Source organism: Scyliorhinus canicula, chromosome 8, assembly GCF_902713615.1.
Source record: "Scyliorhinus canicula chromosome 8, sScyCan1.1, whole genome shotgun sequence".
In the NCBI taxonomy this organism is placed as follows: Eukaryota; Metazoa; Chordata; class Chondrichthyes; order Carcharhiniformes; family Scyliorhinidae; genus Scyliorhinus; species Scyliorhinus canicula.
In genome coordinates, this window is record NC_052153.1 from 41,581,191 (window position 1) to 41,608,166 (window position 26,976).

Sequence of the window (26,976 nt, forward strand, 5' to 3'; positions counted from 1 at the left end):
AAAGAAGGACCACGGGATAAAGATCGGGAGGCACTGAAAAATGAACAGGAATCTTGGGAGGATTGTCATCTTTACCGTCTGCACCCACCCCGCAAGTGATAGCGGGAGTGTATCCCATTTCCGAAACTCCATCTTCATTTGTTCCACCACTCTAGTCAAATTTAACTTATGTAACCTGCCCCACTCCCGTGCCACCTGTATCCCCAAGTACCAGAAACTTTCCCCAACCAGCCTAAATGGCAGCTCCTTCAGCCTATTCTCCTGGCCCCTTGCCTGCACTACAAACATCTCATTCTTGGTCATATTTAATTTGTACCCTGAGAACCGGCCAAACTTTCTCAATGTTTCCAGTATATTGTCCATCCCGGCAAGTGGGTCCGACATGTACAGGAGCAGGTCGTCCGCGTAGAGAGAGACCTTGTGCTCCACCCCCCCCCCCCCCCCCCCCCCAGTCATTCTCTTCCACCCCTTTGCAGCTCTCAGGGCAATTGCCAACGGATCTCTGGCCAACGCGAACAGAAACGGGAAGAGTGGGCATCCCTGTCTGGTCCCGCGATGTAGACTGAAATAGTCTGACGTTGTCCTGTTCGTCCTTACGCTAGCTTTTGGGGCCTGGTACAGTAGTCTGACCCAATTAACCAGTCCCTCCCCGAACCCGAACTGTCCGGGTACCTCCTACAAATAGTCTCACTTCAGCCGGTCAAAGGCCTTCTCAGCGTCCATTGCCACCACTACCTCCACCTCCTTGCCCATCTGGGGCATCATAATCACATTAAGCAATCTTCTCAAGTTGGCCGTCAGCTGTTTGCCTTTAACAAACCCTGTTTGGTCATCCCCAATCACCTCCCGTACACAGTCCTCAATTCTAATCGCCAGGACCTTAGCCAGGAGCTTGGCGTCCACATTAATCAGGGAGATTGGCCTGTATGACCCGCAGGATTTCGGGTCCTTGTCCTTGTCCCGCTGTAATATCAGCGAGATGGTGGCCTGCGACATTGTCGGAGGTAGGGTTCCTCTGTCCCTTGCCTCATTAAAAACCCCGGTCAGCACCGGCCCCATTATCTCCAAGAACTTTTTGTAAAACTCTACTGGATATCAATCTGGTCCCGGGGGCTGTATCCGACTGCATGGCCTTTAGGCACCCCAGTACTTCCTCCGCTCTAATCGGGGCCCCCAGCCAGTCCACTAGTCCCATGCCCACTTTTTGGAAGGTTAGTCCGTCCAGGAACCGTTTCATCCCCTCCGGCTCCTCCGGGGGTTCTGAAGTGTACAGCTTACTATAGAAGTCCCGAAACACCTTATTCAGTCCTGGCGGGTCCTCCACTCTGTGCCCCTTCCTGTCTACCACCCTACTTATTTCCCTGGCTGCCTCCCTCTTCCTGAGTTGCTGCGCTAGCAATCTGTTGGCCTTCTCCCCATGCTCATACACCACTCCCCTCGGCTCCCTAAGTTGTTCCACGGCTCTACTCGTGGATAGCGCCCCCAGTTCCGCCTGCAATCTCCGTCTCTCCCTGAGTAGGTCCTCCCCCGGGGACCCCGCATGCTCCTCGTCTATCCGGTAAATCTCCCTAACCAATCTGTCCATTTCTGCTCTGTCCGCCCTGACCCTGTGAGCCCGAATTGAGATCAGCTCCCCCCTCACTACTGCCTTCAGCGCCTCCCGCAAGGTCGCTGCTGAAACCTCCCCCGTATCGTTCACCTGCAGGTAATTTTGCATACACTTCCGCAGTCTCTCACATATCCCCTCCTCCGACAACAATCCTACGTCTAACCACCATTGCGGGCGTTGGTAATTCGCCCCCCCGACCTGCAGGTCCACCCAGTGCGGGGCATGGTCCGAGATAATGAATACGAGTATTCGTATTTTTTTAACTCCCCTACACAGTCCCTGCTCAAGATAAAAAAATCAATCCTAGAATATACTTCATGAACATGTGAGTAAAATGAATAGCTCCTTCCCGTCGGCTGTCTGGCTCTCCATGGGTCCACTGCCCCCATTTACCGCATGAACCCTTTCAGCTCCCTTGCCATTGCTGGGAGCCTACCCGTTCTGGGACATGACTGATCTAGACCCGGGTCGAGGACCATATTGAAGACCCCCCCCCTATAATCAACTTCCGTGAGTCTGGTCTGGGATTTTCCCCAGCACTCTTTTAATAAAGTCAGCGTCGTCCCAATTCAGAGCAAATATGTTCACCAGCACCACTCTCCTCCCCTCCAGCTTGCCCCTTACCATAAGGAATCTGCCCCCGCCGTCTGCGACTAGGCCCTCCGCCTCAAATTCAACCCACTTATTGATCATAATTGCTACCCCCCTGGACTTAGAATCCAAGCCCGAGTGGAAGTCCTGGCTAATCCAGCCCTTCCTTAGTCTAACCTGGTCAGACACTTTCAAATGTGTCTCCTGCAGCATAATTATGTCCGCCTTTAGAGCCCGCAAGTGCACAAACACACATGCCCTTTTGACTGGCCCGTTTAGTCCTCTGACATTCCAGGTGATCAGCCTGGTTGGAGGGCACACGCCCCCCGCCCCCCCCCGGGCACCGGTCATCCATAACCCTTCTGGGGCCCGCCCCCGGCCCATGTGCCGCGCCTCTCTTGGTTCGCCTCTTGGCAGTTTCCACTCCCGACCTCCTCTCCATTACCTACTTCAGACCCCTCTCACATCAGCAGAATAACTTCCCCCCCCCCCCCCCCTCCCAGCAACATCTCCCTATAACCCCACCCCTGCCATCTACTGGCTGTATGCACACCCCCCACCTGACTCCCTTGACTAGCCAATCTGCTAGCCCGATGACTCATCCCTCCGGCGCCTGCTTGTCTCGCTCCCATTGTTTCCCCGACGTCATCTCCCCCACTCATCAACACACCACCCCCCAGATCTGACCTACTGGAGCAGTCTCACTAACATGGGAAGGATCAAAGGAGATGGGGACATCAAACAGCAAAGTGAGGCTGGTCCAGGTGTAATACCATTCCAGCTGTGTTAACAGATGAGTGTTAATCAACGTCCCTTTCTGAGCAGTCGTAAAGTAACAACGTAGTAACACAGTACCTGTATAACACCCACCCATTAAAAAAAAAACCCAAAACTAAAAACTTTAACCCCCATTGCTTACCGGCCACCACAAACAAAAAGAACACGACAAAAGGTAAAAGAAAGCGAGAGGAGGATCACATCCTCCCTGCACACCCTGTTGGCAAAAGCTGCCAAAAATACAACACAAAGCACCTTTTAAAGCAGTAAACAGTCGACCGTCAGTCCAGGAACAGTAGGCATCCCCCCAAACAATAACTCTCGGACCCTAGCTTGAAACCGTGGGTCCTTTTTTCGGGACCAGCCCCTGATCCCTCGCGAAGTCCATCGCTTCTTCGGGATCGGAGAAGTAGTGGTGTTGGCCCTGATGCGTGACCCAAAGACGGGCCGGGAAGAGCAAACCAAACATCACGTGCTTTTTAAATAAAACCTCCTTAATTTGTTTAAAGGCTGCTCGACGCCTGACCACCTCCTGGCTTAGGTCCTGGTAAATGCGAAGAACACTGTCATTCCACGTGCTGCTCTTAGCACTCTTAGCCCACTGCAGCACCCGCTCCTTCTCCACAAACCTGTGGAACCTGATCACCATCGGACCCGGGGGGGGGGGGGGGGGGGGGGGGGGAGATGCATCTGCCTCACCTGTACTCGATGTGCCCCCTCCAGCTCCGGCGGTCGCAGAAAGGCTTCAGCCCCCATCAGCTGCTCAACAGGCCAGCCACAAACGCTGTGGCATCTGTTCCCTCAGCCCCCTCCGGTAGGCCGATGATCCTCAGATTTTGACTGCGGGCTCTATTTTCCAGCTCCTTTACTCTGTCCAGCAGTCTCCTCTGTCTCTCCTTCAACCCATCGACTTCTAGCGCAGCAATCGTCTGCGTGTCCGCCTGCTCCTCCACCGCTTCCCCCAGCTCCTTAACCTTTTTTTCCTGGGCATCAATTGATCCACTGCCTTCTGAAGTGGGTCCAAGTTATCCCGCTTAAATGTTTCAAAACTTTTTTAAATAACCTGCAGCATATTTTCCAGCGCTAACTGGATCGCCGGGTCCAAGGTCCGTAGGTCAGCCAGCTTTGCTCCCGGGTCAGCTTCCACTGCACTATGCCTTTGTCCTTTCCTTTCCCGTTTTCACTGCTTTCTGCTTTCCTGCGGTTCCGTACAGCTCTGCCCGTTAATCAGCACCTCCAAGGCCGTCTATCCCAGCGCTCAAAAGTCCCGAAAGAACGGGAAACCAGGTCCACAAATCCTGCCGGAATGAGAGCCAGCGAATGCGCGGCTTACTCGCTCATCGCCGCCACCTGAAGTCCAGAAATATATCTATTAGGGTAGCACCATGGTTAGCACAGGTGCTTCACAACTCCAGGGTCCCAGGTTCGATTCCCGGCTTGGGTCACTGTCTGTGTGGAGTCTGCACGTTCTCCCCGTGTGTGCATGGGTTTCCTCCGGTTTCCTCCCACAGTCCAAAGATGTGCAGGTTAGGTGGATTGGCCATTCTAAACTGCCCTTAGTGTCCAAAAAGATTAGGTTGGGTTACGGCGATAAAGTGGATGGGGTGGAGGCATGGGGCTGAAGTGGGGTGCTCTTTCCAAGGGCCGGTGCAGACTCAATGGGCTGAATGGCCTCCTCCTGCACTAGAAATTCTATTATCTATCTCCCTCTTGAAACCATTTAATGATTCAGACTCCACCGCACTATGGGGCAGCGAGTTCCACACATTCACCACCCTCTGCGAGAAGTAGTTCCTCCTCATCTCAGTTCTAAATCTACCGCCTCTCAACCTATATCTGCACTGTATGTATATGTATATCTGTGACCTCTCATTCTAGATTGCCCCATAATTTAACCCAGGGATGTAAATGAATTGCATTTGAATCAGAGCACTGAGCATGCCCCATCTCTAGGTTTAGTTTTATATCAAGAGAGTGTGTTCCTCACTTAAATTATAACAGAGGAGACCTTAAAATTAATTCAATTTTGGTAGATTTGGAGATGGGAAAGAATAGGTTTAGGAGGAAAGAATAGGTTTAGCTGTTCACATCCATCTTTCCGATAAGACATTAAGTTAGAGTGTACTTTCTCTGGGGAGGGGGATGCTGGAAAAAGACCCTAAAGGGGTTAAAAGTCATACACTTTAAAAATCACACAAGCTGCTAGCTGCTAAATCGCTGAAAGACAGGAAATCAGTGATGAGAAACAAATTGCTTCAGCTCAGACTGTCTACAGATACCATTCAAGGACTATTGCTATATTAATTATATGGAGGCTGTAGTCACACAGCTTGCACACAAAAATGTAATTGATCATCATGCAGCTGCAGGTCCTGTATGTCCACTATACACAGGGAACAATGGGGAGTATGGTACATCGCTGGTCAGATATATTTTTATTTAATGTTTAGCAGTTAGTGGATAAGTAGAGACAAATATATGCTTGATGATATAATCAAGTATACATACCTAGAATATGATTGGTAAATTAAAAATGTAAGTGTCACCATAGTCCTAAAGCACAATAGGTTGCTGTCCCCGTTGAGTTGACTGGTGGTGTTTAACCTGTGGGTCACCACCACCTCAGGTGAGGGGCAAGGTTGATAAGGAGGCCACGAATAACCTTAGCTGGTACAGGAATTAAATATACTCATATGTTATACATTATGTAATCCTAATTATTAGTTGTGAACGGATACAGATAATATCTACACAAAATGTATTCTTTTGATTAATATATAATTACTTGGAAGATGAGCAAAAGGGTCAATTGCTCGGTATTTTCTTTGTTTGGGGAACTGGTAATCCACTCCCCTGTAATAGCTTGGATAAAGTTTTTTTAGAACTGGGAGCGCATTGTCTGGTCAGTTGGGGAGTAAGGCATACTATAGTCAAATAGCTGTGAAATTCCTGCAACAGACCCTATGACACTGATGAAGAGGCAGGAGGAGTTCTATTTGTATCTCTTCGCCTAACAGAATAACTGGTTACTTGGGAGCGCAATGGTAGCACAGTGGTTAGCACTGCCGCCTCATGGCACCGAAGACTCGGGTTCGATCCTGGCCCCGGATCACTGTCCGTGTGGAGTTTGCACATTCTCCCCCTGTCTGCATGGGTTCCACCCCCACAATCCAAAGCTGTACAGGGTAGGTGGATTGGCCACACTAAATTGTCCCTTAATTGGAGTTTCTTTTTAAAATATTGAACAATGAATAACTGGTTATTCTTAATTTGATAGTTCATAGAATCCCTACATTGCAAAAGAAGGCAATTTGGCGCATTGATTCTGCACCAACCCACTGAAAAAGCACTCCACCCCTGCCCTATCCCAATAATCCCTTAACCACTCCACATCTTTTTGGACACTAAGGAAAAATTTTGCATGGCCAATCCACCAAACCTGCACATCTTTGGACTGTGGGAGGAAACGGAGCACCCGGAGGAAACCCACACAGACACGGGGAGAAAGGGCAAACTCCACACAGTCACCCAAGGTTGGAATTGAACCCGGATCCCTGCCAGTGTGAGGAGCAGTGCTAACCACTGTACCATGGTGCTGTACAATTGATAACATTAGAAGTAGGCTAATTAGTCAATCATGCCTTTGCAGCCCAAAAGAAGAGCTATCCAGTTGAATCCCTCTTTACAACTCTTGTTTGTGTGGCTGTAGGCAACCCCACACAAGTGCATTTTCATTTATTCAAAATGCAATGAGGGTTTCTGCCTCCACCACGCTTTCATACAATTCCAGGGCCCACCACCCTTTGGAGTGAAGACAAATTCTCCTCCGGTCTCCTCAAAGCCTCCTACCGATTACCTTAGATCTATGCCTCCTGGTTATTGACCATGAGGTGAATCAGCCATATTTACGTTTAGAGTTAACTTCACTTCTGTTTTCTCTCCCCACAGGTGTTGCCAGACCTGCTGAGCATTTGCACCATTCTCTGTTTACAAAGCAACTCAATTGACTGCCGAACTCGCAGTGTCAGCCTGAGCCAGCTTGACTCCCACCGCTAGCTGGCATCGCGGAAGGCGGGTCCCAGCCCCGAAAGCTGGCTGCACAGTTTGGCTCACTTTGTTGCCGTTCATGGCTCGGGAATGACGCCGAGGTACCTGAGCTGTTCGTGCTGCAAGATGACTTTCAAATCCCCCTTCCTGCTTGAAAAGCACCGGGAAAAGTTTTGCATTGGGACCGAGATCGGAAGGGGATTAATGACCAAAACCCCAGAAGACATGGTAACTTTTAAAAAAAAAGATATAATTGTTTCCATGATCTCTTTTAAACGCATTGTATCTGCAGCAATAACATCATAAGCAAAGAGGCGGACACACAATGTGGCATTGTTGAGATCTAGTGTAAACCTCTTAACTGTGGCTGGCCAGAGTTTTCATTTGCCTTGGCTATCGATAATCTTCAGTATTACAGGGGCAAGTGCAGTTGAAGAACTTCACTTATGTTTGCAAAGAAACACAAAATAATTGTGGAAATAATTAAACGTGGTTCATTAACATGCTCCGTCACGGTGTTTAGATGGATACCGATGGCTCTTTTCTTTATTTATAGTATCAATTTATTACATTCAAAATATAGTTTTCCGATCTTAATGCAGCTTCCTTTGCTTTAGCTTTTTAAGTCTGATCTAGCTCGAGGGAACCAGAGAGCTGAGAATTAATTTCCTTTTTGTAAATTGCTCATTTTCTTTTACACGATTTTTTAGTTGCACATACTGAAACAAAGCTTGCTGCATTGAATATTCTTCAAAACCCGAGGAGAATAATTGCAATCGTCGATTTGATTGTTGCTTTCGCCATTGCTATCGATTCAAATCGATTGTCTCGGTTCTGAAACCCAGCAACAGGACCGTGTATTTACTGGAACTCGTCAGTGCCGTGTGTGTGTGTGTCTAGCGCTTGTAACTAAATGCTGGTTGCTATGGGCTACATACAGGCTTGACACTGGGCCCCACAGAGAGCCCAGTATTTACTAAGTCGCTGATAAGACATATCGTTGGTGATCAAGGGATCCAAGTATTTACACCACGCAGATTTGAACTGGAATTGGAAATAGACCTGGGCAAAGGATTTGCATTCATACCAACAAACTGCAACCATGGACAGGAGAAGGTCCTGCTGTTTCCAAGACCCTTATTCCACCACCACTCCATTGCTGCCTTAACCCTCAATCATGCATGATATTTTTTCTGCTTTCAAGATTCACCAATCAATTACCAAACTATTGGAGCGGCATGGTAGTGCAGTGGTTAGCACTGCTGCCTCACGGTGCAGAGGACCCGGTTTTGATCCCGGCCCCAGGTCACTGTCCGTGAGGAGTTTGCACATTTTCCCCGTGTCTGCGTGGGTCTCACTCTACAACCCAAATATGTGCAGGGTAGGTGGATTGGCCACGCTAAATTGCCCCTCAATTTGAAAAGAAGAATTAGGAACTCTAAATTTTAAAAATAATTGACCAAACCATCACAGAAATGTGTGAGTAGAACCTCTGGTGATCGCACGTGAGAGTAAGTCGCACGTTGTTTTGATCCCTTCTGCCTGATTTCTCAGGAGATTTTGCGTTCCACCCAGTAGGTTGGTGTGGAGAACGGAAAGGGGTCAGAGGACTGTCAAAAGCTTCGGTGAGAAAAGCCATGGGAAAGTAATCCCCGGCTGGTAGCCCGACAGAGGAATCTAGGAGAGAAAAGATGGTGGAGATGGTCACACCCATCACGTTAGAGACGCTGGCTGGGATGACGGCGCAGGAGGTGGAGAAGTTTGGAAGGCAGATGGATGGGCAATTTGAGGAACAAGGGGAAGAGATTAAAGAGTTGTTCAAAGCCACCATCGAGGAGGCATTAGGTCTGATACAGGAGCAGCTGGGCAAGGCGGTCAAAGCTATGAAGGAGCAAAGGGAGATGCTGAAGGGCGTGGAGGAGGCCTTGTCGAGGTACGAAGATCAGCTTGTCCCTTTGGAAGCTGAGATGCTGCTCATGATGGACAGAAATAAGGGCCTGAAGGCCAAAGTTCAAGATCTGGACAACAGGTCGAGGCCTGAATCTCTGAGTGTTGGTTTTTCCAGAGAGAGTGGTGGATTTGCTGGGGAGAATGGTGGGATTGCCGGAGAGAGTGGTGGTTTTGCCAGAGAGAGTGGTGGTTTTGCCGGAGAGGGTGGTGGGTTTGCCGGAGAGAGTGGTGGTTTTGCCGGAGAGAGTGGTGGTTTTGCCGGCGAGAGTGGTGGTTTTGCCGGAGAAAGTGGTGGTTTTGCCGAAGAGAGTGGTGGTTTTGCCGGAGAGAGTGGTGGTTTTGCCGGAGAGAGTGGTGGTTTTGCCGGAGAGAGTGGTGGTTTTGCCGGAGAGTGGTGGTTTTGCTGGAGAGTGGTGGGTTTGCCGGAGAGAGTGGTGGTTTTGCCGGAGAGAGTTGTGGTTTTGCCGGAGAATGGTGGGTTTGCCGGAGAGAGTGGTGGTTTTGCTGGAGAGTGGTGGGTTTGCCGGAGAGAGTGGTGGTTTTGCCGGAGAGAGTGGTGGTTTTGCCGGAGAGAGTGGTGGATTTGCCGGAGAGAGTGGTGGATTTGCCGGAGAGAATGGTGGTTTTGCCGGAGAGAATGGTGGGTTTGCCGGAGAGATTGGTGGTTTTGCCGGAGAAAGTAGTGGTTTTGCCGGAGAGTGGTGGATTTGCTGGAGAGAGTGGTGGTTTTGCCGGAGAGAGTAGTGGTTTTGCCGGAGAGAGTGGTGGTTTTGCCGGAGAGTGGTGGTTTTGCCGGAGAGTGGTGGTTTTGCTGGAGAGAGTGGTGGTTTTGCCGGAGAGTGGTGGTTTTGCCGGAGAGTGGTGGTTTTGCTGGAGAGTGGTGGTTTTGCCGGAGAGTGGTGGTTTTGCCAGAGAGTGGTGGTTTTGCCAGAGAGTGGTGGTTTTGCCGGAGAGTGGTGGTTTTGCCGGAGAGTGGTGGGTTTGCCGGAGAGAGTGGTGGTTTTGCCGAAGAGAGTGGTGGATTTGCCGGAGAGAGTGGTGGTTTTGCCGGAGAGAGTGGTGGTTTTGCCGGAGAGTGGTGGTTTTGCCGGAGAGTGGTGGGTTTGCCGGAGAGAGTGGTGGTTTTGCCGGAGAGAGTGGTGGATTTGCCGGAGAGAATGGTGGTTTTTCCGGAGAGAGTGGTGGGTTTGCCGGAGAGAGTGGTGGGCTTGCCGGAGAGAATGGTGGGTTTGCCAGAGAGATTGGTGGTTTTGCCGGAGAAAGTGGTGGTTTTGCCGGAGAGTGGTGGATTTGCCGGAGAGATTGGTGGTTTTGCCGGAGAGAATGGTGGGTTTGCCGGAGAGATTGGGGGTTTTGCCGGAGAGTGTGGTGGGTTTGCCGGAGAGAGTGGTGGGTTTGCCGGAGAGAGTGGTGGGTTTGCCGGAGAGAATGGTGGGTTTGCCGGAGAGAGTGGTGGTTTTGCCGGAGAGAGTGGTGGTTTTGCCGGAGAGAGAGTGATGGATTTGCCGGAGAGAATGGTGGGTTTTGCCGGAGAGAGTGGTGGGTTTTGCCGGAGGGAGTGGTGGGTTTGCCGGAGAGAGTAGTAGTTTTGCCGGAGAGAGTGGTGGGTTTGCCGGAGAGAGTGGTGGGTTTGCCGGAGAGAGTGGTGGGTTTGCCAGAGAGAGTGGAGGGTATGAGACCAACCGAGTATTTTGCAGAAATGTTCTCTCGACTGGTGAGGGATAAGATGAAGTGTTCGTCCCCCTAGATTTGGACAGGGCAGATTGGGCTCTGCGACAGAAGTCATGGCCGAATGAGCTGCCATGGGTGGTGATCCTCTGATTTCAGAGTTTTACCAGAAGAAGGAGCGGGTCCTAGAATGGGCCAAGAAGAATCTTGGACCAGACGGTGTGCATCTATCAGGATATTGGTACCGAACTGGCAAAGTGGTGGACTGCCTTTAATAAGGCAAAGGCGGTGCTGTACAACGAGGGTGTGCGGTTCACGGTGGTATATCCAGCAAGGCTGAGAGTCACGTTGGACTCGAAGGATCACTATTGCAACACGCTGGAGCAGACCGAGGACTTCATCAAGGGCAAAGGGCTGGAACTGGTTTAAGGAGAACTGGTGGGAGTTTAAATGTGAAAGTTAGGTCGGGGTGGTTGTAAATATTGCAATATAGTGTGTTAATGGGCTGGTTTAGCTCACTCGGCTAAATCGCTGGCTTTTAAAGCAGACCAAGCAGGCCAGCAGCACGGTTCGATTCCCGTACAAGCCTCCCCGGACAGGTGCCGGAATGTGGCGACTAGGGGCTTTTCACAGTAACTTCATTGAAGCCTACTCGGGACAATAAGCGATTTTCATTTCATTTTTCATTATGTCTTTGTTCTTCTTTTTCTTGGAGGTTAATGGGGGGGATTTTTCCTGGAGTCCAGGGTCATGGGGGATGGTAAATCAGGAGGATTGATATGGTAATTGGAGGGAAAGAGGAGAATGGTAAGGGTGCTGGGATTTGGACATGGGCTTCAGGAAACCTGGATGGGCCAGGTGTTTGATGGTCGGGCCTGGGGGTGCCGGCGATCTTAATTAATAAGAGAGTTTGATTCCGAGCGGAGAGGGCTAAAGCTGATTGGGGGGTGGGGGGGGGGGTAGTACATGATGGTTGCAGGGGCATTTGTAGGGGCTGGTTTAGCTCAGTGGGCTAGACAGCTGGTTTGTGATGCAGAACAAGGCCAGCAGCGCGGGTTCAATTCCGGTACCAGCTTACCCAAACAGGCACCGGGAATGAGGCGACTAGCGGCTTTTCACAGTAACTTCATACTTGTGACAATAAAATATTATTATTATTAGAGGGGATGTCGGTGGTTCTAGCGAATGTGTATACCTGGAATTGGGACGATGTATCGTTTATGAAGCAGTTGTTGGCTACAGTACCGGATCTGGACACCCACCAATTGATTTTGGGGGTGATTTAAACTGTGTTGGACCTGCAGGTGGATCACCTCGGGCCAAAATTGTTGGTCCCGGGTGGGATGGCGAAGGTATTGTCTGCGTTTATAGAGGAGATAGAGGGGGGGGCAGATCCGTGGCGGTTTACGCACCCTGGGCAGAAGGAGTTCTCGTTTTTTTTCTTCGGTACACAAGGTGTATTTGAGGATGGATTATTTTATTATGAGTTGGATTCCCCTCACAGACGTGAGGAAGACAGAGTACCTGGCGGTGGTTACTTCAGATCATGCCCCACAGTGGTAGGGCTCTGCTGGAGGTGGGGTTAGACGTGGGGCTGATGTCGTACTTGGGGTTCTGTGTGAGGGTTTCGAGAGCCATAAGGGAGTATGTGGAACATAATGATAACAAGGTGGTCTCTCCCTGCACTTTGCGGGAGGCACTGAATGCGGTGATTGGGGAGAGATCATAGCGTTTAAGGCACATGTGGATGTGGGCACGAGGGTGGAGTGACAGAAACTGGTGGATTAGATTCTAGGCGTGGATCATAGGTATGTAAGGGTCCTGACCCCGGAGCTTTTGCCGTGCAGGAAAAAACTGCAAATGCAGTTTGACCTGCTGTTTATTGGCAGGGAGGTGCGGCAATTGAGACGGGCGGAAGGGGCAGTGTATGAGTATGGGGAGAAGGCCAGTCATCTCTTGGCTCACCAGCTAAGGAGGCAGCCAGGTTACCTGTAAATATACATGTTAATTTTTGCGTATTTTTTCTTTTCTTTTTTTTTTTCCTTTTTCTCTCTCTAATAATTTGTAATTTGTTGGATATAAAATATGAAAACTCAATAAAAACCATTTATTTAAAAAAAAGGAGGCAGCCAGAGAGATTGTTCAGGTTAGGGATTTGGAAGGTAGGCTGTCTCCACCTGGTTAAGGTGCATGGAGTGTTCAGAGCTTATTTTGAGAGGTTGTATAGGCCGGAGCTGCCGGAGGACGAACGAGGGATGGCAGAGTTCCTGGGGGGTTTGGAGTTCCCCAAGGTGGGGATGAATTGTGGAAGGAGCTCGAGGCACCACTGGGCCTGGAGGAGATGCAGGCAGCGTAGAAGCATATGCAGGCAGGGAAGGCACCGGTGCCGGATGGGTTCCCGGTGGTTTTCGGATAGGTTGGCTCCATTGTTGCTGGGCATGTTTAGTGACTCTTTGGCACGGGGCGCCCTCCCAGAGACACTGGGGCAGGTGTCCAACTCACTGCTCCTGAAAAAGGATAAGGATCCCACAGAGTGTGGGTCGATTCACTCGATCTCCCCATTAAATGTAGACGCCAAGGTATTGGCACTGAGGCTGAAGAGATAATTGTATCATTGGATGCGGAGAAGGCATTAGACTGGATGGAGTGGATGTACCTTTTTGAGGTGTTGGAGATGTTTGGGTTTGGTCCTGCATTTGTGTCGTAGGTGCATTTGCTAGTGTTTGTACCAAAACCATGAGCATGGGGCCTTTTTGGTTGAATTGGGGTACAAGTCAGAGGTGTCTGATGTCTCCCTTGTAGTTTGTGCTGGAAATTGAACCATTGGCCATTTTTTAAGGGCCTTGAATTGGGGCCAATCCTGGAGGAGGATATATGGAGTGAGGGGCTGCGGAGGGTTGAACGCCACGTTGTGTGCAAGATTGAGGCTGTTCCAGTAAAGGCAGTGTTTCGAGCATACTTCACTCCGGCTCGGATTACTTTTTTTGAGGGGTTGGAGGAAAGCTCAGAGTGCTGCTCGAGGGGGGCCCACACGCCACACACACACACACATGTTCTGGTCCAGTTCTAAGTTGGTGATAAAAAGCACCAAGGAAGTTAGTTTAGCTTAGAGTAGGGGTTAATAAAGGTGGGACCTGTAAGGGAGGAAGCAGTCTTTTGCACTATGTTTATAGATTCATGTACATTGTTTATTTTGTTGCTGTAAAACCAAAAATACCTCAATAAAATGTTTATTTTTAAAAAAGCACCAAGGAAGAGTGGGATAGTAGGCAAGTAGACAAAAGGACAAGATTAAAGTCAATGGTAAAGATTCTTGAGAATCATATGCAATGTAAACCCTCACTGAGCCCATTAAGCACTCCCATCCTGGCAATTTCACCCCACAAAGCCTGCTCACAGTAAACATCCACATATGTAGAACTCCAGCAATGACTGTACCCTCTGTTCACAAGTTTGTGGATGACAAAATCTTTACATGAACATGTATTAAGAGCAGGAGTAAGCCATTCGGCCCCTCAAGTCTGCACCACCATTGATAACGTAGCCTATATTGTACCAATGACTAAAACTCAAGCATTTAATTGGCTGTAAAATGATTTGAGATATGGTGAAAAGGACTGTGTGGCGTTTGTCTTTCTTTCATTACACCCGCTTGCAGTAGGCAGAGTGACTAGCAGTGGCGAATTGTGAGGCCCAATGCTGATTCTCGAAGGACGATTAATCACAGAACAATCAACTGATGTTTGGAAAATGGCTACAAAGAAATCACTGCATTTACAAAACATTTTTGTAGCGAATACAATCTTACCATTCTGACTTCTCTAGTGCCAAACCACAATATACCATAAATGGCATCTGACCCTTTTACAATACTGACACTATCCTCAGGGTTTTTTAATCAGACATCTACCAGTAGCTTCAGAACAATGGAGATTGAGTTGTTGAACTGAATTTTTCAGAGAAGAATGATACATGTTACATCAATTCAGCACAACCTTAACTCTTAACTCAAGAACTTGATTGCTTCTGCTTCCCCCAGAAGCTGTCTCACTAATTGTGTTGTACATTGTCAATTTACAACCTAAATGGAAAAATTGAGTTAATTAATAAGAAACCTCAAGAGCTGGGTAAAACGGTGGCGCAGTGGTTAGCACTGCTGCCTCACGGCGCCGAGGACATGGGTTCGATCCCGACCCTGGGTCACTGTCCATGTGGGCTTTGCACATTCTCCCCGTGTCTACGTGGGTGTCACCCCCACAACCCAAAGATGTGCAGGGTAGGTGGATTGACCACGCTAAATTGCCCCCTCATTGGAAAAAAAAAATAATTGGGTGCTCTAAATTTAAAAAAAAGAAACCTCACAGCAAACAAATGACACCACCACCCCAAGCCACCTGCAAACGTCCCCCAACGCCACCCACAACCTCCCCCAACACCACCCCTGCCACCCCACCAAGCCAGGGGATAAATCTTGTTCAATGAAGGGTGCAGGAGGGCGTGTCAGGAGCAACACCAGGCATACGTAGAAATGAGTTGTCAACCTGGTGAAGCTACAACACACAATTATTTGCATGCCACAGAACAAGGAGCAGGTATTAGACAGATCTAAGCTATCCTGCAACCAACAACTTACTGGAGGAGCACGCTCCACAAATATCCCCATCCTCAATGGAGGGGGAGCCCAGAGCATCAGTGCAAAAGACAAAGCTGAAGTATCTTTAGCCAGAAGTGCTGATTGGATCAATGATCCATCTTGGCCTCTTCCGGTAGCTCCCAAGATCACAGATGCCAGTCTTCAGACAACTCGATTCACTTCACATGATAGCAAGAAACAGCTGAAGGCACTGGATATTGGGAAGGCTATGGGCCTTGACGATATTGGGGCACCGTGTTGCCCATACCTGCCCCCCCTGGCATGGCAGCCACCTGCCAGGATATTGTGCCCAATTGGGTCAGGTTGGGGGGGGGGGGGGGGGGGGGGGGGGTTTAGCCAGGGGTTAGCATGGCAGACGTGTCTGTTCGGGAGAGCAAGTTGAGTCATACTGGAGAGTAGTCCGGCAGGCAGTGTGGGGTTTAGAGTAGGTTTTCGGGTAGGTGGAGTGGTCGAGGGAGGAGTCGGGGATTCAGCGTTTGGGAAGTCAATTCCATAATTACGCAGGAGTTAGACTCGGACTTTTTCCGTCTAACATTTCCTGGGAAATTATCTAAGTAAGCACATTGGCACTGTTCGAAATCTCTGACTCACATTTGGAGACTTTTGTAGAGGCTTCCGTGCAGCAGGGGATTTGCCCATTGGAAGTTTAGCTTCCCAGGTATTGCATTCGGAGATCAGTGCGTCGGGACTTCCGAAGGGGTGCAACTCTCAAGATCATAGCATTCAGTCTCTGATGATCCAGAGATCGGAAGATCTGTGCCAATTTTGTCCAGCAAAGAATAAAATGGAAAGTCTGCAATAGAATGAAGTGCAGGGATGATTACAATCCTAATTTGTATGTTCACAAAGAAGCCACAGGCAAGGTGATAATGGTGCAAGTATAGAAACAAGTAAATGGCTCCAGATGTGGCTTAAATAGCAATTTAAATGCAGAATAGTAGGGCAGTGAAACAGGGAAAATATAACCGAGAGCTAGGAAAGTGGCAGGGGGAAGGCAGATATAAGGGGCAATGGCCATCCCACCAACCAAGTCCCAACAGAAGATTCCCTCCCCAAGCACCAGCCCACATCCCCTTCACTCTCAGCAGCTCTGCTACAAACCATACTCCATTAGCCACAACTGTTGGTTGTCTGAGAGAAAATTGCTCTCCAAAGCTGCCATCCGACCAGTTGACCATTTCCAGAATTTTCTTTTCTTTTCATTTTTAAATTTAATTCGTTCATAACAGCTTGAGCAGCTGACGGACTATAAGCGGCGCCGTGCAGACCAAAGGAAGCAGCGAGAAATGGAGGAGCGAGATATCCTAGAGGAAATGGATGAGAATGAGAGGAGGTTAACATATGATAATTTCATATCTGACGAACAGGCAACATTTGACCAGGTAAGCTGTCTAGCGGTATCAAAATGGCCGACTGTCAACATTGAAGATTTGGTGTCCGATGATCCAAACCCACAATCAACCATTTCATAACACGGCAATTTATTTTTGATTAAAAACAGCACGTTATCAAAAATACTAGAAAATGTCTCTACTAACATTTTTTCCTGTGTCTTAAATATTAGGATGGCCCAAGCCCCAGAGAGCAGTGGTTTCGGGAACATAAGAATCAGCTGCAAAACCTGGCACAGGATCATGGGAAACATGTCACTGATCTATTGTCTCGTAACAAGGAACTGGAGGAACAGAGAGCAGGTAAATCCCGACATTCAGCCAGCAGCAATACTGAACTGATCACTGGAAAATCACCAAAATGCACGAGAGACAAGGGGATCTTATTTAAATTGTAATTGATTCCTGTAGAGATCGAGAACTTTTAAAAAGAGACATGAATCCCCTGGTGACCGACAGGAATAATCACATGACAAGATTTCACATTTTAAGATGTTTACTGTAAGAAGCAAGATAAAACCTAAAACAACTAAATATTAGTTAGTAGACAACAAAGACACTGAACTACAGAAACTGTACTCACCATTAACTAATTAACAGAATCGAATGCCCCACACTATGGGCGTGATTCTCTGGAAAGACTTCTAAGTGTTGCAGCGAGCAGGAATTGCCACGAGCTTCCCGACATCGACGTGATGGTGCGGACCATGGGGAACCGCCAGGGTTGGCAGAACCAAATGATTCAAGGGCAGCTGGGGCTCGAACCAGTTGCTCTTCCATCCCAAGGTGAACCACAGTACCCTATGAGCACCAACTGGGAAGAGGGGGCACAGTGCACCAACCCGGACCCATCCTATGGGGTGGTCCATGTCAAAGTGGATGTAGTCTTCCGCCCAGGCATACAGAGCATTCGTGCCCTGCCGGATGCACCTGTGGGCTGTGGCCTGTGAGATTTCCGCACTCGAGCTCTGGAACGATCCCATGGCATAAATGTTCAGGGCTGCAGTGCCCTTGACGGCCATCGGGAGCGGGTGTCCTCCTCATCCACGTGTTGCCAAGTCCGCGAGGATATGGCACAGGTGCCGCACTGTCTCCTTGTTAAGGCAGAACCTCCTGCAGCGCGCGCTGTCCGTCATTTGTTCGAATGACCAGCGACACCTGTACACAAAGGGTCATCGTGAGACTCCCCTGCTGGGTCCCTCCCTGGCCTGATGGGCGGCTGGGTCCTCAGGGTGTGGGGACTGGCACGTGAGCCACTGCCTCGAGCATCTGCAGACGCTGATGCTGCCGCCTTCTCCGGCGTCTGGCTGCATCGCGTAGCACCAGCACTATTAGCGCAACCTCTGCGTCCAACATCCCTGCCATAGCGTTCTATATCTGTGAGGGATTGGGAGAGGATGGGGTTAGACTGACAAATAGCAGTGGCTCCCACCCCGGGACCTCCATTGCCCCACAGATCCCTTCCACCCCCTGCCTTAAACGCCCTCCCTATGCACATCTGGCCGCACCGGGCCCCCCTCACCGGATACCAGACACTGTACCCTGGACACAACATCAACCGGATTGGGCGCTGGCCATTCCCCATGGCACTCACCCACCCTCTGGCCGTGGACATGCCCCCCGGAGCTGTGTCCCATCCCCTGGTGTTCGGATGTTGGCTGCTGCGTGTGTGGTGTTGTCGCCCGTAGAGTTCAGGTACACTGTCCAGGCATTGTGGTCTGATTGGGAGGCTAGACAATGACTCCCACATGCTACATGGCCGACCCACCCACAGGAATCCACTTGGGTTGTGTGAAGTGCTCATTTAAACACGATTGCCAATTTCCTAGAGGCTATAGCCTTCAGCTGCGCGGTCAGAAGCCTCGGCAGTCAGTGACGGTTATGGCTGGTTGGTGGGGCTGATGGGCAGGGACAAGGGTTGCCCCCGGAACGGGTACACAATCCAGGAGTTGGCATGGTGGTGCAGCAGATGGTTGCCCTCCCCCCAGCGACCCCACCCCATGCTCCCATGATGGTCCTCCCATGACGGTCCACCCCTGCAGAGAGTCCCCCTACCCCCAGTTGAGGGTCCCCCATCCTCCATCGAGCACAGGGGCAGCAAGCCCAGTGCCCCTGAGCCCTTTGCCTGTGAGCAAAGATGGCTACTCACCTTCCCGGCTCTCCACCGAAGCCCTTCCGCCAAGTTCACGTTTTTCAAAAGGAGCACTAATCAGCGCCAGCGTGACCACTTGCTGCGGAAGCCATTGAATGACAGGAGGCCATTGGATCAGTGGTGGCTCTAGTTTTATGTATGTATGAGACTTAAGTGGTGATAATTGGTTTCTCGCTACGCTACAGCGAGATCCCGATTTCGCCTACGGGCGCGGGCCGGTTGTATCGCAAACTGTTTGGCGTCTGCCGTGTTTCCCGTTTTTGTCCTTTCCCGCTATTCGCCGGCCTCGTTACCCTTGAACGCAAGTGTAACAAGACCGTAAGATCACGTGCAATGCGTGGAGAACGTAAAAATCATTCTACTACTTAAAAACACTGAAACCTTTTTATGTTTTTGTGAACGAATTAAATATTTTCTGTGTTTTTTAATGATGTGACCTTGGACACCTGCCCAAAATGAAAGAAAACATTGAGAAAGATCATGCACCTATCTTGATCTCCTGGACATTGCAAAGCAGCCAATAAAGTAGATTTGAAGTGAAGTTGCTGTTGTGTAGCTGGAAACTAAGGCACAATAAGTATTGACAAACAACAATCAATAAAATGACCAGGTTTTTTTTTAAGTATTGTTGACTTGAAGGATAAATGTTGACCAGAGCAATGCAAGAATTCCCATGCCCATCTTGAGCCATGGAATCTTTTCAGATACCTGTGAGGACAGGATGGCATTGACTTAATGTCCATTCCAAATGACAGCACCTTTGACAATGTAGCACTCGCTCAGCACTGCACTAAGGTGCACATGCTCCATGTTGAGGTGTGGCCTGCACCAGGCAAGGGGTGCAAAACGATGAGTATGAGATTTTGTGTTCAAATTTGGCTTTTCATAAAGTATACTTGGTGTTAGGTAGCTTTACAGAGATTGCAACAGTGATTTAGCATTTGTTATTTTACCGCAGACATTGTGAAAAAATTAAATGAATTGTCTGAGAAAAGCAAGGTCTCTTCACAAGTGGAGAAAATGTTGGCAGAGCTTAAGGCTCAAGAATACAAGAATGAGCTACTTCTGGAGTCCATGAAGCAACAGCTGGAGGTCCTACAACTAGAAACAATGTAAGTACACTTAATTACATCAGAGGAAAGGAAAACATCAAGGGAGCTCATTTCTCCTACACCAATCTTTGAGCGGGTGGCATGGTAGCACAGTGGTTAGCACTGCTGCATCGCAGCTCCAGGGACCCGGGTTTGATTCCGACTTGGGGTGACTGTGGAATTTGCACTTTCTCCTTGTGTCTGAATGGGTTTCCTCCGGGTGCTCCAGTTTCCTCCATTTCTTATAAAGTTTAATCGGGAACCCATCTGGCCACAAAGCCTTCTCTACCTGTATGTGCCTCAATGCTCTCTGAATCACTTCCAGACCTAGTGGTGCCTCCAGATCCTCCCGCAATTCAATCAATCCCCCACCTTAGGAATCTCCCAACCCAAGAACTCTGCTATCCCCCGTTCGGCCTCCAGTGGCTCCGACCTATGCAACCTCTCATAAAAGGCCCTAAACACTCCATTCACCTTCTCCGGGGTGGAGACCAGCCTACCCGCCGAATCCCTAACCTCAACACTCTCCCTGGCCACTTCCTGCCACCTTAGCTGGTGAGCCAAGAGATGACTGGCCTTCTTCACAAACTTATACACCGCCCCTTTCGCCCGCCTCAATTGGTGGACCGCCCTGTCTGTGGACATTTGCAGTTTTTTTCCTGCACGCCAAGAGCTCCGGGGTCGGGTCTCTCACATATCTACGATCCACCCCTAAAATCTCATTCACCAGTTTCTGTCGCTCCTCCCTCGCCTCCCCATCCACATCTGCCTTATATACTATGAACTCTCCTCTGATCACTGCCTTCAATGCCTCCCACAACGTTGAGGGCGAGACCATCCTGTTTTTATGTTCCAAGTACTCCCACATGGCCCTCACACAGAACCCCAAGTCCGACAGCAACCCTACATCCAACCACTACCCCCTGTGACACTCCAATGTGGGGCATGGCCCGAAATAACCACATCCGCGTAATCTGCCTTCTTCACCCTAGTGAGAAAAGTCCAACTCATAATAAAATTACCAATCCTCAAATGCACCTTGTGTACCGAGGAAAGAAATGTGCAGAAATCCTCGCCCTCTTTCCAGGTCCTCCCATGCCTTGCACGTTCCAGGCGACTGCCCTTGTCGGGGGCTTTTAACTCCCCCCCCCCCCCCCCCCCCCCCCCCCTTTTACCCTCGAGGCAACCATCACCACCGTGATGCATCATACCTTCATCCCAAGTTTGAAGTGACAGTGTTAATCAGTCTTCAACTCAAGCTCCAAGGGCAAAGGCCTCAATATTGGGAAACCTGCCAAATGTCAGAGTGCACCCCCTGGCAAGGAGTTTACAAAGAGTAATTCTTACTCTTCTGTTAATGCAGGCGAAATAAAGTTGCAAGCAGGCACAATACATCACACTCGCATTTATCGAAGAGAAAGGAGAAGGTTCAGCAGCTGCAGACATTCCTTCCTTTCTATGGAGGAGGAAGCCTGTCTTCTGAAATCAGGTAAATCTTTTCTCAACTAAATCTAGTTAATGACGAGGCTGTGACACTACATGGTGTGAAGTGTGCTTTCTGGTAAACTACAGTCACTGAAGAAAATTAAGTTAACAACAACTTGTAGTTATATAAAGCCTTTAATTAGGGAAATGTTCCATGGCATCTTACAGGAGCAGAATCATACAAATCTTAACACCAAGCCAGTTAGACTAAAATATTACGGATGCTGGAGTTCTGTAGTAAAGATAGAAAGTGTTGGAAAAAACTCAGCAGGTCGGTCAGCATCTATGGAGAGAGAAATAATGTTTTGAGTCCAATCAGATTTTCACAGTAACTTAATTGTTGTGTTAATGTAAGTCTACTTGTGATAATAATATAGATTATTATTAATAAAGATTATTATATGTACATAGTGGGTTGAATGACCTGTGCTGTAACCATTCTGTGTTACTGTGAGAAATCTGGAAATGGCATCAGCTGCGGTTCTTAATCATGAGGAGAAAATATTTGAACATGACTCAGTCAAGGAAATATTAAAATGTTTATTTGGTGCTGAAATTAAGTCAACACGACGCAGTCTTGTATGAACTTGTTGGTCAAAGGCATTTAGTCCAAGTCTCCTCATCTCTGATGGTCAGGGACTCTTAGCTCCATGACTTCCTGCTCTCCACTTACCAACCCCCCGATCTGTGACGGTCCATCTCCAGTACTGTCCTGCCCCAAATGTCTCTTTCAAGGGGCACAACACCTGCGTGTGCCTGTAAGACGTGTTTTCATCTGGTAGATGCAGTGAATTCAGGGAGGGTGACTACAGGCAGATGCGTAACAAGTGGAACTTTTGCCGGTTCAATTCGAGGATGTTTGCTGAGAATCAGGAAGCTGCGGCAATATCAGTTTACATGAGGATTGAGGTGAGTGGCAGTGATAGAGGGTGGAAAGTGGAGTTGAGGCATTGAACTGGCACAGTGGGTGCTGCGGAGCGCAAAGTAGAGTGAGGTGATGGAGTATATGTGACTGAACAGAGTAAAGGAGAATTTGTGTGTTCTACAGGATGTAGATGTATCTGCACTTGTGCTCACCTTTTCTGACCTGGTGAGATTATTAAACTGATTCACCGACTCCATGTCCTGAGCACAACACTCCTGCAGCTCATCTCTTTAACATCAGTCACACCTTTTATTTTCATCCGAACTGCCATTTGCTCCTGCACATTATTGCAGAATAGGACCTCCTTCCTATTAACATTTAGTTCAACACCTTCAGGAGTGTGAACTCTCTCCTTCACCGTCACCCCATTTTTATTTCTGTTAATTTATTTTCATTTCTTCCATTGATCTGTTTTCCCCTCACCATTGTCCCTCGTTCCCCCCACCTCACTTCCGCCAACTGTTCCTTGTTCCTAGTTGTCCTACTCTGTTCTGCCTTTCACACACTCTAATCTCTTTATGTGCCACGATCGGTACCCTTCTTAGCTTAATCACCCCCATTTACATTCCTTTTGTCTTTCTATCCACAACATCGTTGTCAATCTCCATCTATCATTGGATCCCAATCCAGCTCCACCGTTCCACTCTTCCACCCCCCCCCCCCCCAATAACAGCACAAATCTGACCCTATTTCCAGTTCCCGCCAGCTTTGACAAAGAGTCATCCAGACTCGAAACGTTTGCTCTCTCCACAGATGCTGTCAGACATGCTAAGATTGCGCAGTATTTTCTGTTTTTGTTTCAGATTCCAGCATCTGCAGTAATTTCCTTGAATCTTAACCTAATTTATTAGTGTTTTTAGTGTAAATTCTTATGGAGTCAATTTGAAGACTTCCAGGGCAAGCTCCCATCTGTATGTGATTGTGGTCTCTGCCACCTCAGCTAGGCCTACCCTGTCAGTCAGATAGGGCAGACCCAGGGATGGCCATGGAGGCATCTGAGACAGCTTTTCCACAAGTCTCCAGGTGTTAGCTATGAGGACGTTGGAGGGTCAACAGGGCAGGGTTTGCTCTTGTCATGTCCAGTTTTGAGGTCAATCCCAGTTGGGATTGACCTCAAACTTTGTCCAGTTTTATTCCTTTTTTGCCTTTTCTGTGTGGTTTGGGTTCTGTGGAATGGCCATTTCAGACAACAGTTAAGAATCAACCAAACTGCTGTGGGTCTGGAGTCACATAGAGGCCAAAAATGAACCAGATTGGTTTTTACAACAATCTAGTAGTTTCATCGTTACTGAGACTCGATTTTAATTCCAGATTTCTTTATTGAATTTAAATTCTGCCATATTTGGTGGGATTTGGGGAGATGATAAAGCCACTGAACTAGTAATCCAGAGACCCAGGCTAATGACATGGGTTCAGATCCCACTACAGGAGCTGGTAGAATTTAAATTCAATTAATAAATCTGGAATAAAAGCTAGTCTCAGTAATCATGATGTGGAGATGCCGGCGTTGGACTGGGGTGAGCACAGTAAGAAGTCTTACAACACCAGGTTAAAGTCCAACAGGTTTGTTTCAAACACGAGCTTTCGGAGCACGGCTCCTTCTTCACCTGAAGGAGGAGCCGTGCTCCGAAAGCTCGTGTTTGAAACAAACCTGTTGGACTTTAACCTGGTGTTGTAAGACTTCTTACAGTCTCAGTAATAGTGGCTATGAAACTATCATTGATTGTCGTAAAAATCCATCTAGTTCACTGAAATCCTTTAGGGGACGGAATGTGCCATCCTTACCTGGTCTGGCCTACATGTGACTTCAAACCGGCAGCAATAGGGTTGACTTTTCGTAGAATCACTGCAGTGCAGAAGAAGGCCATTCAGCCCATTGAGTCTGCACCGACCTTCGAAAGAGCACTGTACCTAGACCCACTCGCCTGCCCCATCACCGTAACCCCATAACCTAACCGATACATCTTTGGACTTTAAGGGCCATTTAGCACGCCAATCCACCTAATTTGCACATCTTTGGACTGTGGGAGGAAACCGGAGCACCCGGAGGAAACCCAATCAGACACGGGGAGAACATGAAAACTCCACACAGACAGTCGCCCAAGGCCGGAATCAAACCTGGATCCCTGGCGCGGTGAGGCAGCAGTGTTGACTGCTCTCTGAAGTGGCCCAAGAAGACACTCAGTTCAAGGGACAATGAGGAAGGGGCAATAAATGCTGGCACAGCCGGCGATGCCCACATCTCATGAAAGAATTTCAAAGAAGCAACCTGTGTCAGAGCATTAGCCTGGGCCTCTGCATGACAATCCAGTGATACCACCCTTACGCCATCATCCCCTTGGTGTCTTGTCCTCTGCTCCGCTCTTCCACAGATGGCCTAACTGATGGCAACTCATTTTTTTGGGAATGGCAGGCAAGAGCCGTGCAGTCTATTTTTCAGCAGGATTGGGTAATGCGACTCCCGGTGCGATTTGTCCTGACGATTCATGTATCTGACTTTCTTCTCCAGCACCTTGCGGCTTTCCTACCTGCAGAATGGCGGCAATGATCAGCTGATCCTCATCCAACTGCATGACCTCTTGGCTGAAGCTCTGCAACTGGAACAGAGAGTGAAGCACCCAAGAACTCACCGGAAAGAGAGGAACCACAGTATGGGTTGTGTAAAAGTTTGTTTATTAATGGTGCTAGAGTAAGGGAACGTTATTTATACCTGTGAGGAATATTGCCAGCCTGTTGTGCTAACGTGTACATCAATCAGTGTATATCCCCTACTGGCCAGCACAAAGGCAGCTTGACCTTTGAACGAAGGAGCAAACTGTTATTTTCAGATCATGACCAGGCCCTTGCTGTGATTGGTCTTTCTGAGTGGTTCCCCTCGCAAATGACCTTACATGAGAACTGGCCTAGTTTAATGTGAAAACACAACATTTAGGTGTGCACATTTGTAACAGAAAAACAGAGGAAGGTACATAATTCAACAATTATTCCTAAACAATTGAGGCACCTCAGCTATCAGATGCTGCAATATTGAAGCTGTTTAATAGCCCAAAACAGCTGGCAAGGTAGGCCGTCAAAGAAACAGCCTGGGTGCTATAAAGACAAGGGGCGGCATGGTGGCACAGTGGTTAGCACTTCTGCCTCACAGCTCCAAGGTCCCGGGTTCAATTCCGGCCTCGGATACTGTGTGCGTGGAGTTTGCACTTTCTTCCCGTCAGTGGGTGGGTTTCTACCGGGTGCTCCGGTTTCATCCCACAGTCCAAAGATGTGCAGGTTAGATGGATGGGCCAAGCTAAATTGCCCCTTAGTTAGGTCGGGGATAGGGTGGAGGCGTAGGGTACTCTTTCCAAGGACCAGTGCAGACCCGATGGGTCGAATAATTCTATGATTTTTTGGAGTAGTAATCCAGAGTCCTGGTTCAATAATCTCAAGATTGCGACTTCAAATCCTGACACTTGAGAACAGTGGAAAGAAAACGTGGAAATAAATGGTTGGTGTCAGTGAAGTGACCATGTAGCTATCAGATTGTTGTAAATCCCAATGTTCTTCATGTTCACGAATGTCCATTCGGGAGACAACCCATATTATCCTCACCTAAATGCAACTCCAGATCCTAAACAAGTGAACCATTTGCACCCCACAGTGCAATTGAGAGCCTGATTTAAATTTAACACCAGCCAGACAGCTGGCTCGATTTCCCAGGAATTGCAGCTAAATGAATATGAGAGTAGCTGCCTACAAAGATGAGGTGATTTGCCGAGCCCTGCTTCTGATCTAAGAGGAGATATGAGTGATCCCCCCCTCCCCCCTGTCCCAGATCCTAGAGCAAACCCTCTGACTCTCTGCAGCGTTGTGATCCCGAGCCTCCTGCCCTGCGATCTGCCAATCATCCCCTTTCAACGTGTGATTCCTCCCTCCTAATTACTGCTCTGAGCTCCCCCTGTCAAACACATGCTGCGGGATGCTCCGTCTCCTCCCCGCCGGCAGCGCACTCAAGCGTTGCCCAATGGTGTGGGGGTGGCCCACAATGGGAAACTCCATTGGCCGGCTGCGGGAACAGATAATCCCGCTGCCGGCGGAGCGCGTCGCACTGGAAAACCGGGCTAGCGGGACGGAGAATTCCGTCCATGATCTATCCCGGTTGCTGGAAACCATCCGCAGCTGCGGTCTTGCACTGCTGGCTTTCACACCTGGACTAAAGAAATGAAAATGATTTGTCAGTGCCTCCGGTGTCTCTGGCTTTCTCCCCACCTAAGTATCGGGGGCCCACCCCTATTTAAGTAATGTTTATTGAAATCTGAATTTGAACAGACACCACCTTGATTAACAGGGGAACAACACAGCACCTTTAAACGCAATTTGGATTCGGAGCTGATCTCGCTGGAGGTGGAAAACCAGAGGCTGGAAGACGAAATTCTCCAACTACAGCTAAAAGGACAAAGGAGCCGCACAAGTCAAAAACTACTCAAGACTTCCATCGGCCAAAAGCTTATGTTATCGAGTAAGCTCCTGAAAGTACCGTCAGTACTTCTTTCTTTCTTGGATGCTAAAAAGCCAGCACAGTGCAGTTTTATTGTGTTTGTGAGAGGTCAGGTTAGAAACAAAGCTATCTCACCTGTAGCATCAACACCTGTAGACA

At 48.8% G+C, this 26,976-nt stretch overlaps 1 protein-coding gene across 2 annotated transcripts in view; it reads left to right on the forward strand.

Annotated features, from left to right (window-relative positions):
* Nucleotides 1-7,008: 7,008 nt before the first annotated feature.
* LOC119970192 (coiled-coil domain-containing protein 17-like) overlaps nt 7,009-26,976 on the forward strand; it is a 40,766-nt gene continuing 20,798 nt past the window's right edge. Inside the window, exons 1-7 of one of the 2 annotated variants that reach the window (XM_038804423.1) lie at nt 7,009-7,252; nt 16,526-16,678; nt 16,861-16,990; nt 19,798-19,951; nt 21,294-21,419; nt 24,850-24,989; nt 26,668-26,838. In XM_038804423.1, the coding sequence (XP_038660351.1) occupies nt 7,115-7,252; nt 16,526-16,678; nt 16,861-16,990; nt 19,798-19,951; nt 21,294-21,419; nt 24,850-24,989; nt 26,668-26,838 (1,012 nt within the window). In that variant the 5' untranslated portion in view covers nt 7,009-7,114. The remainder of the gene's footprint in view (nt 7,253-16,525; nt 16,679-16,860; nt 16,991-19,797; nt 19,952-21,293; nt 21,420-24,849; nt 24,990-26,667; nt 26,839-26,976) is intronic. The other variant, XM_038804422.1, reaches the window with a different exon arrangement.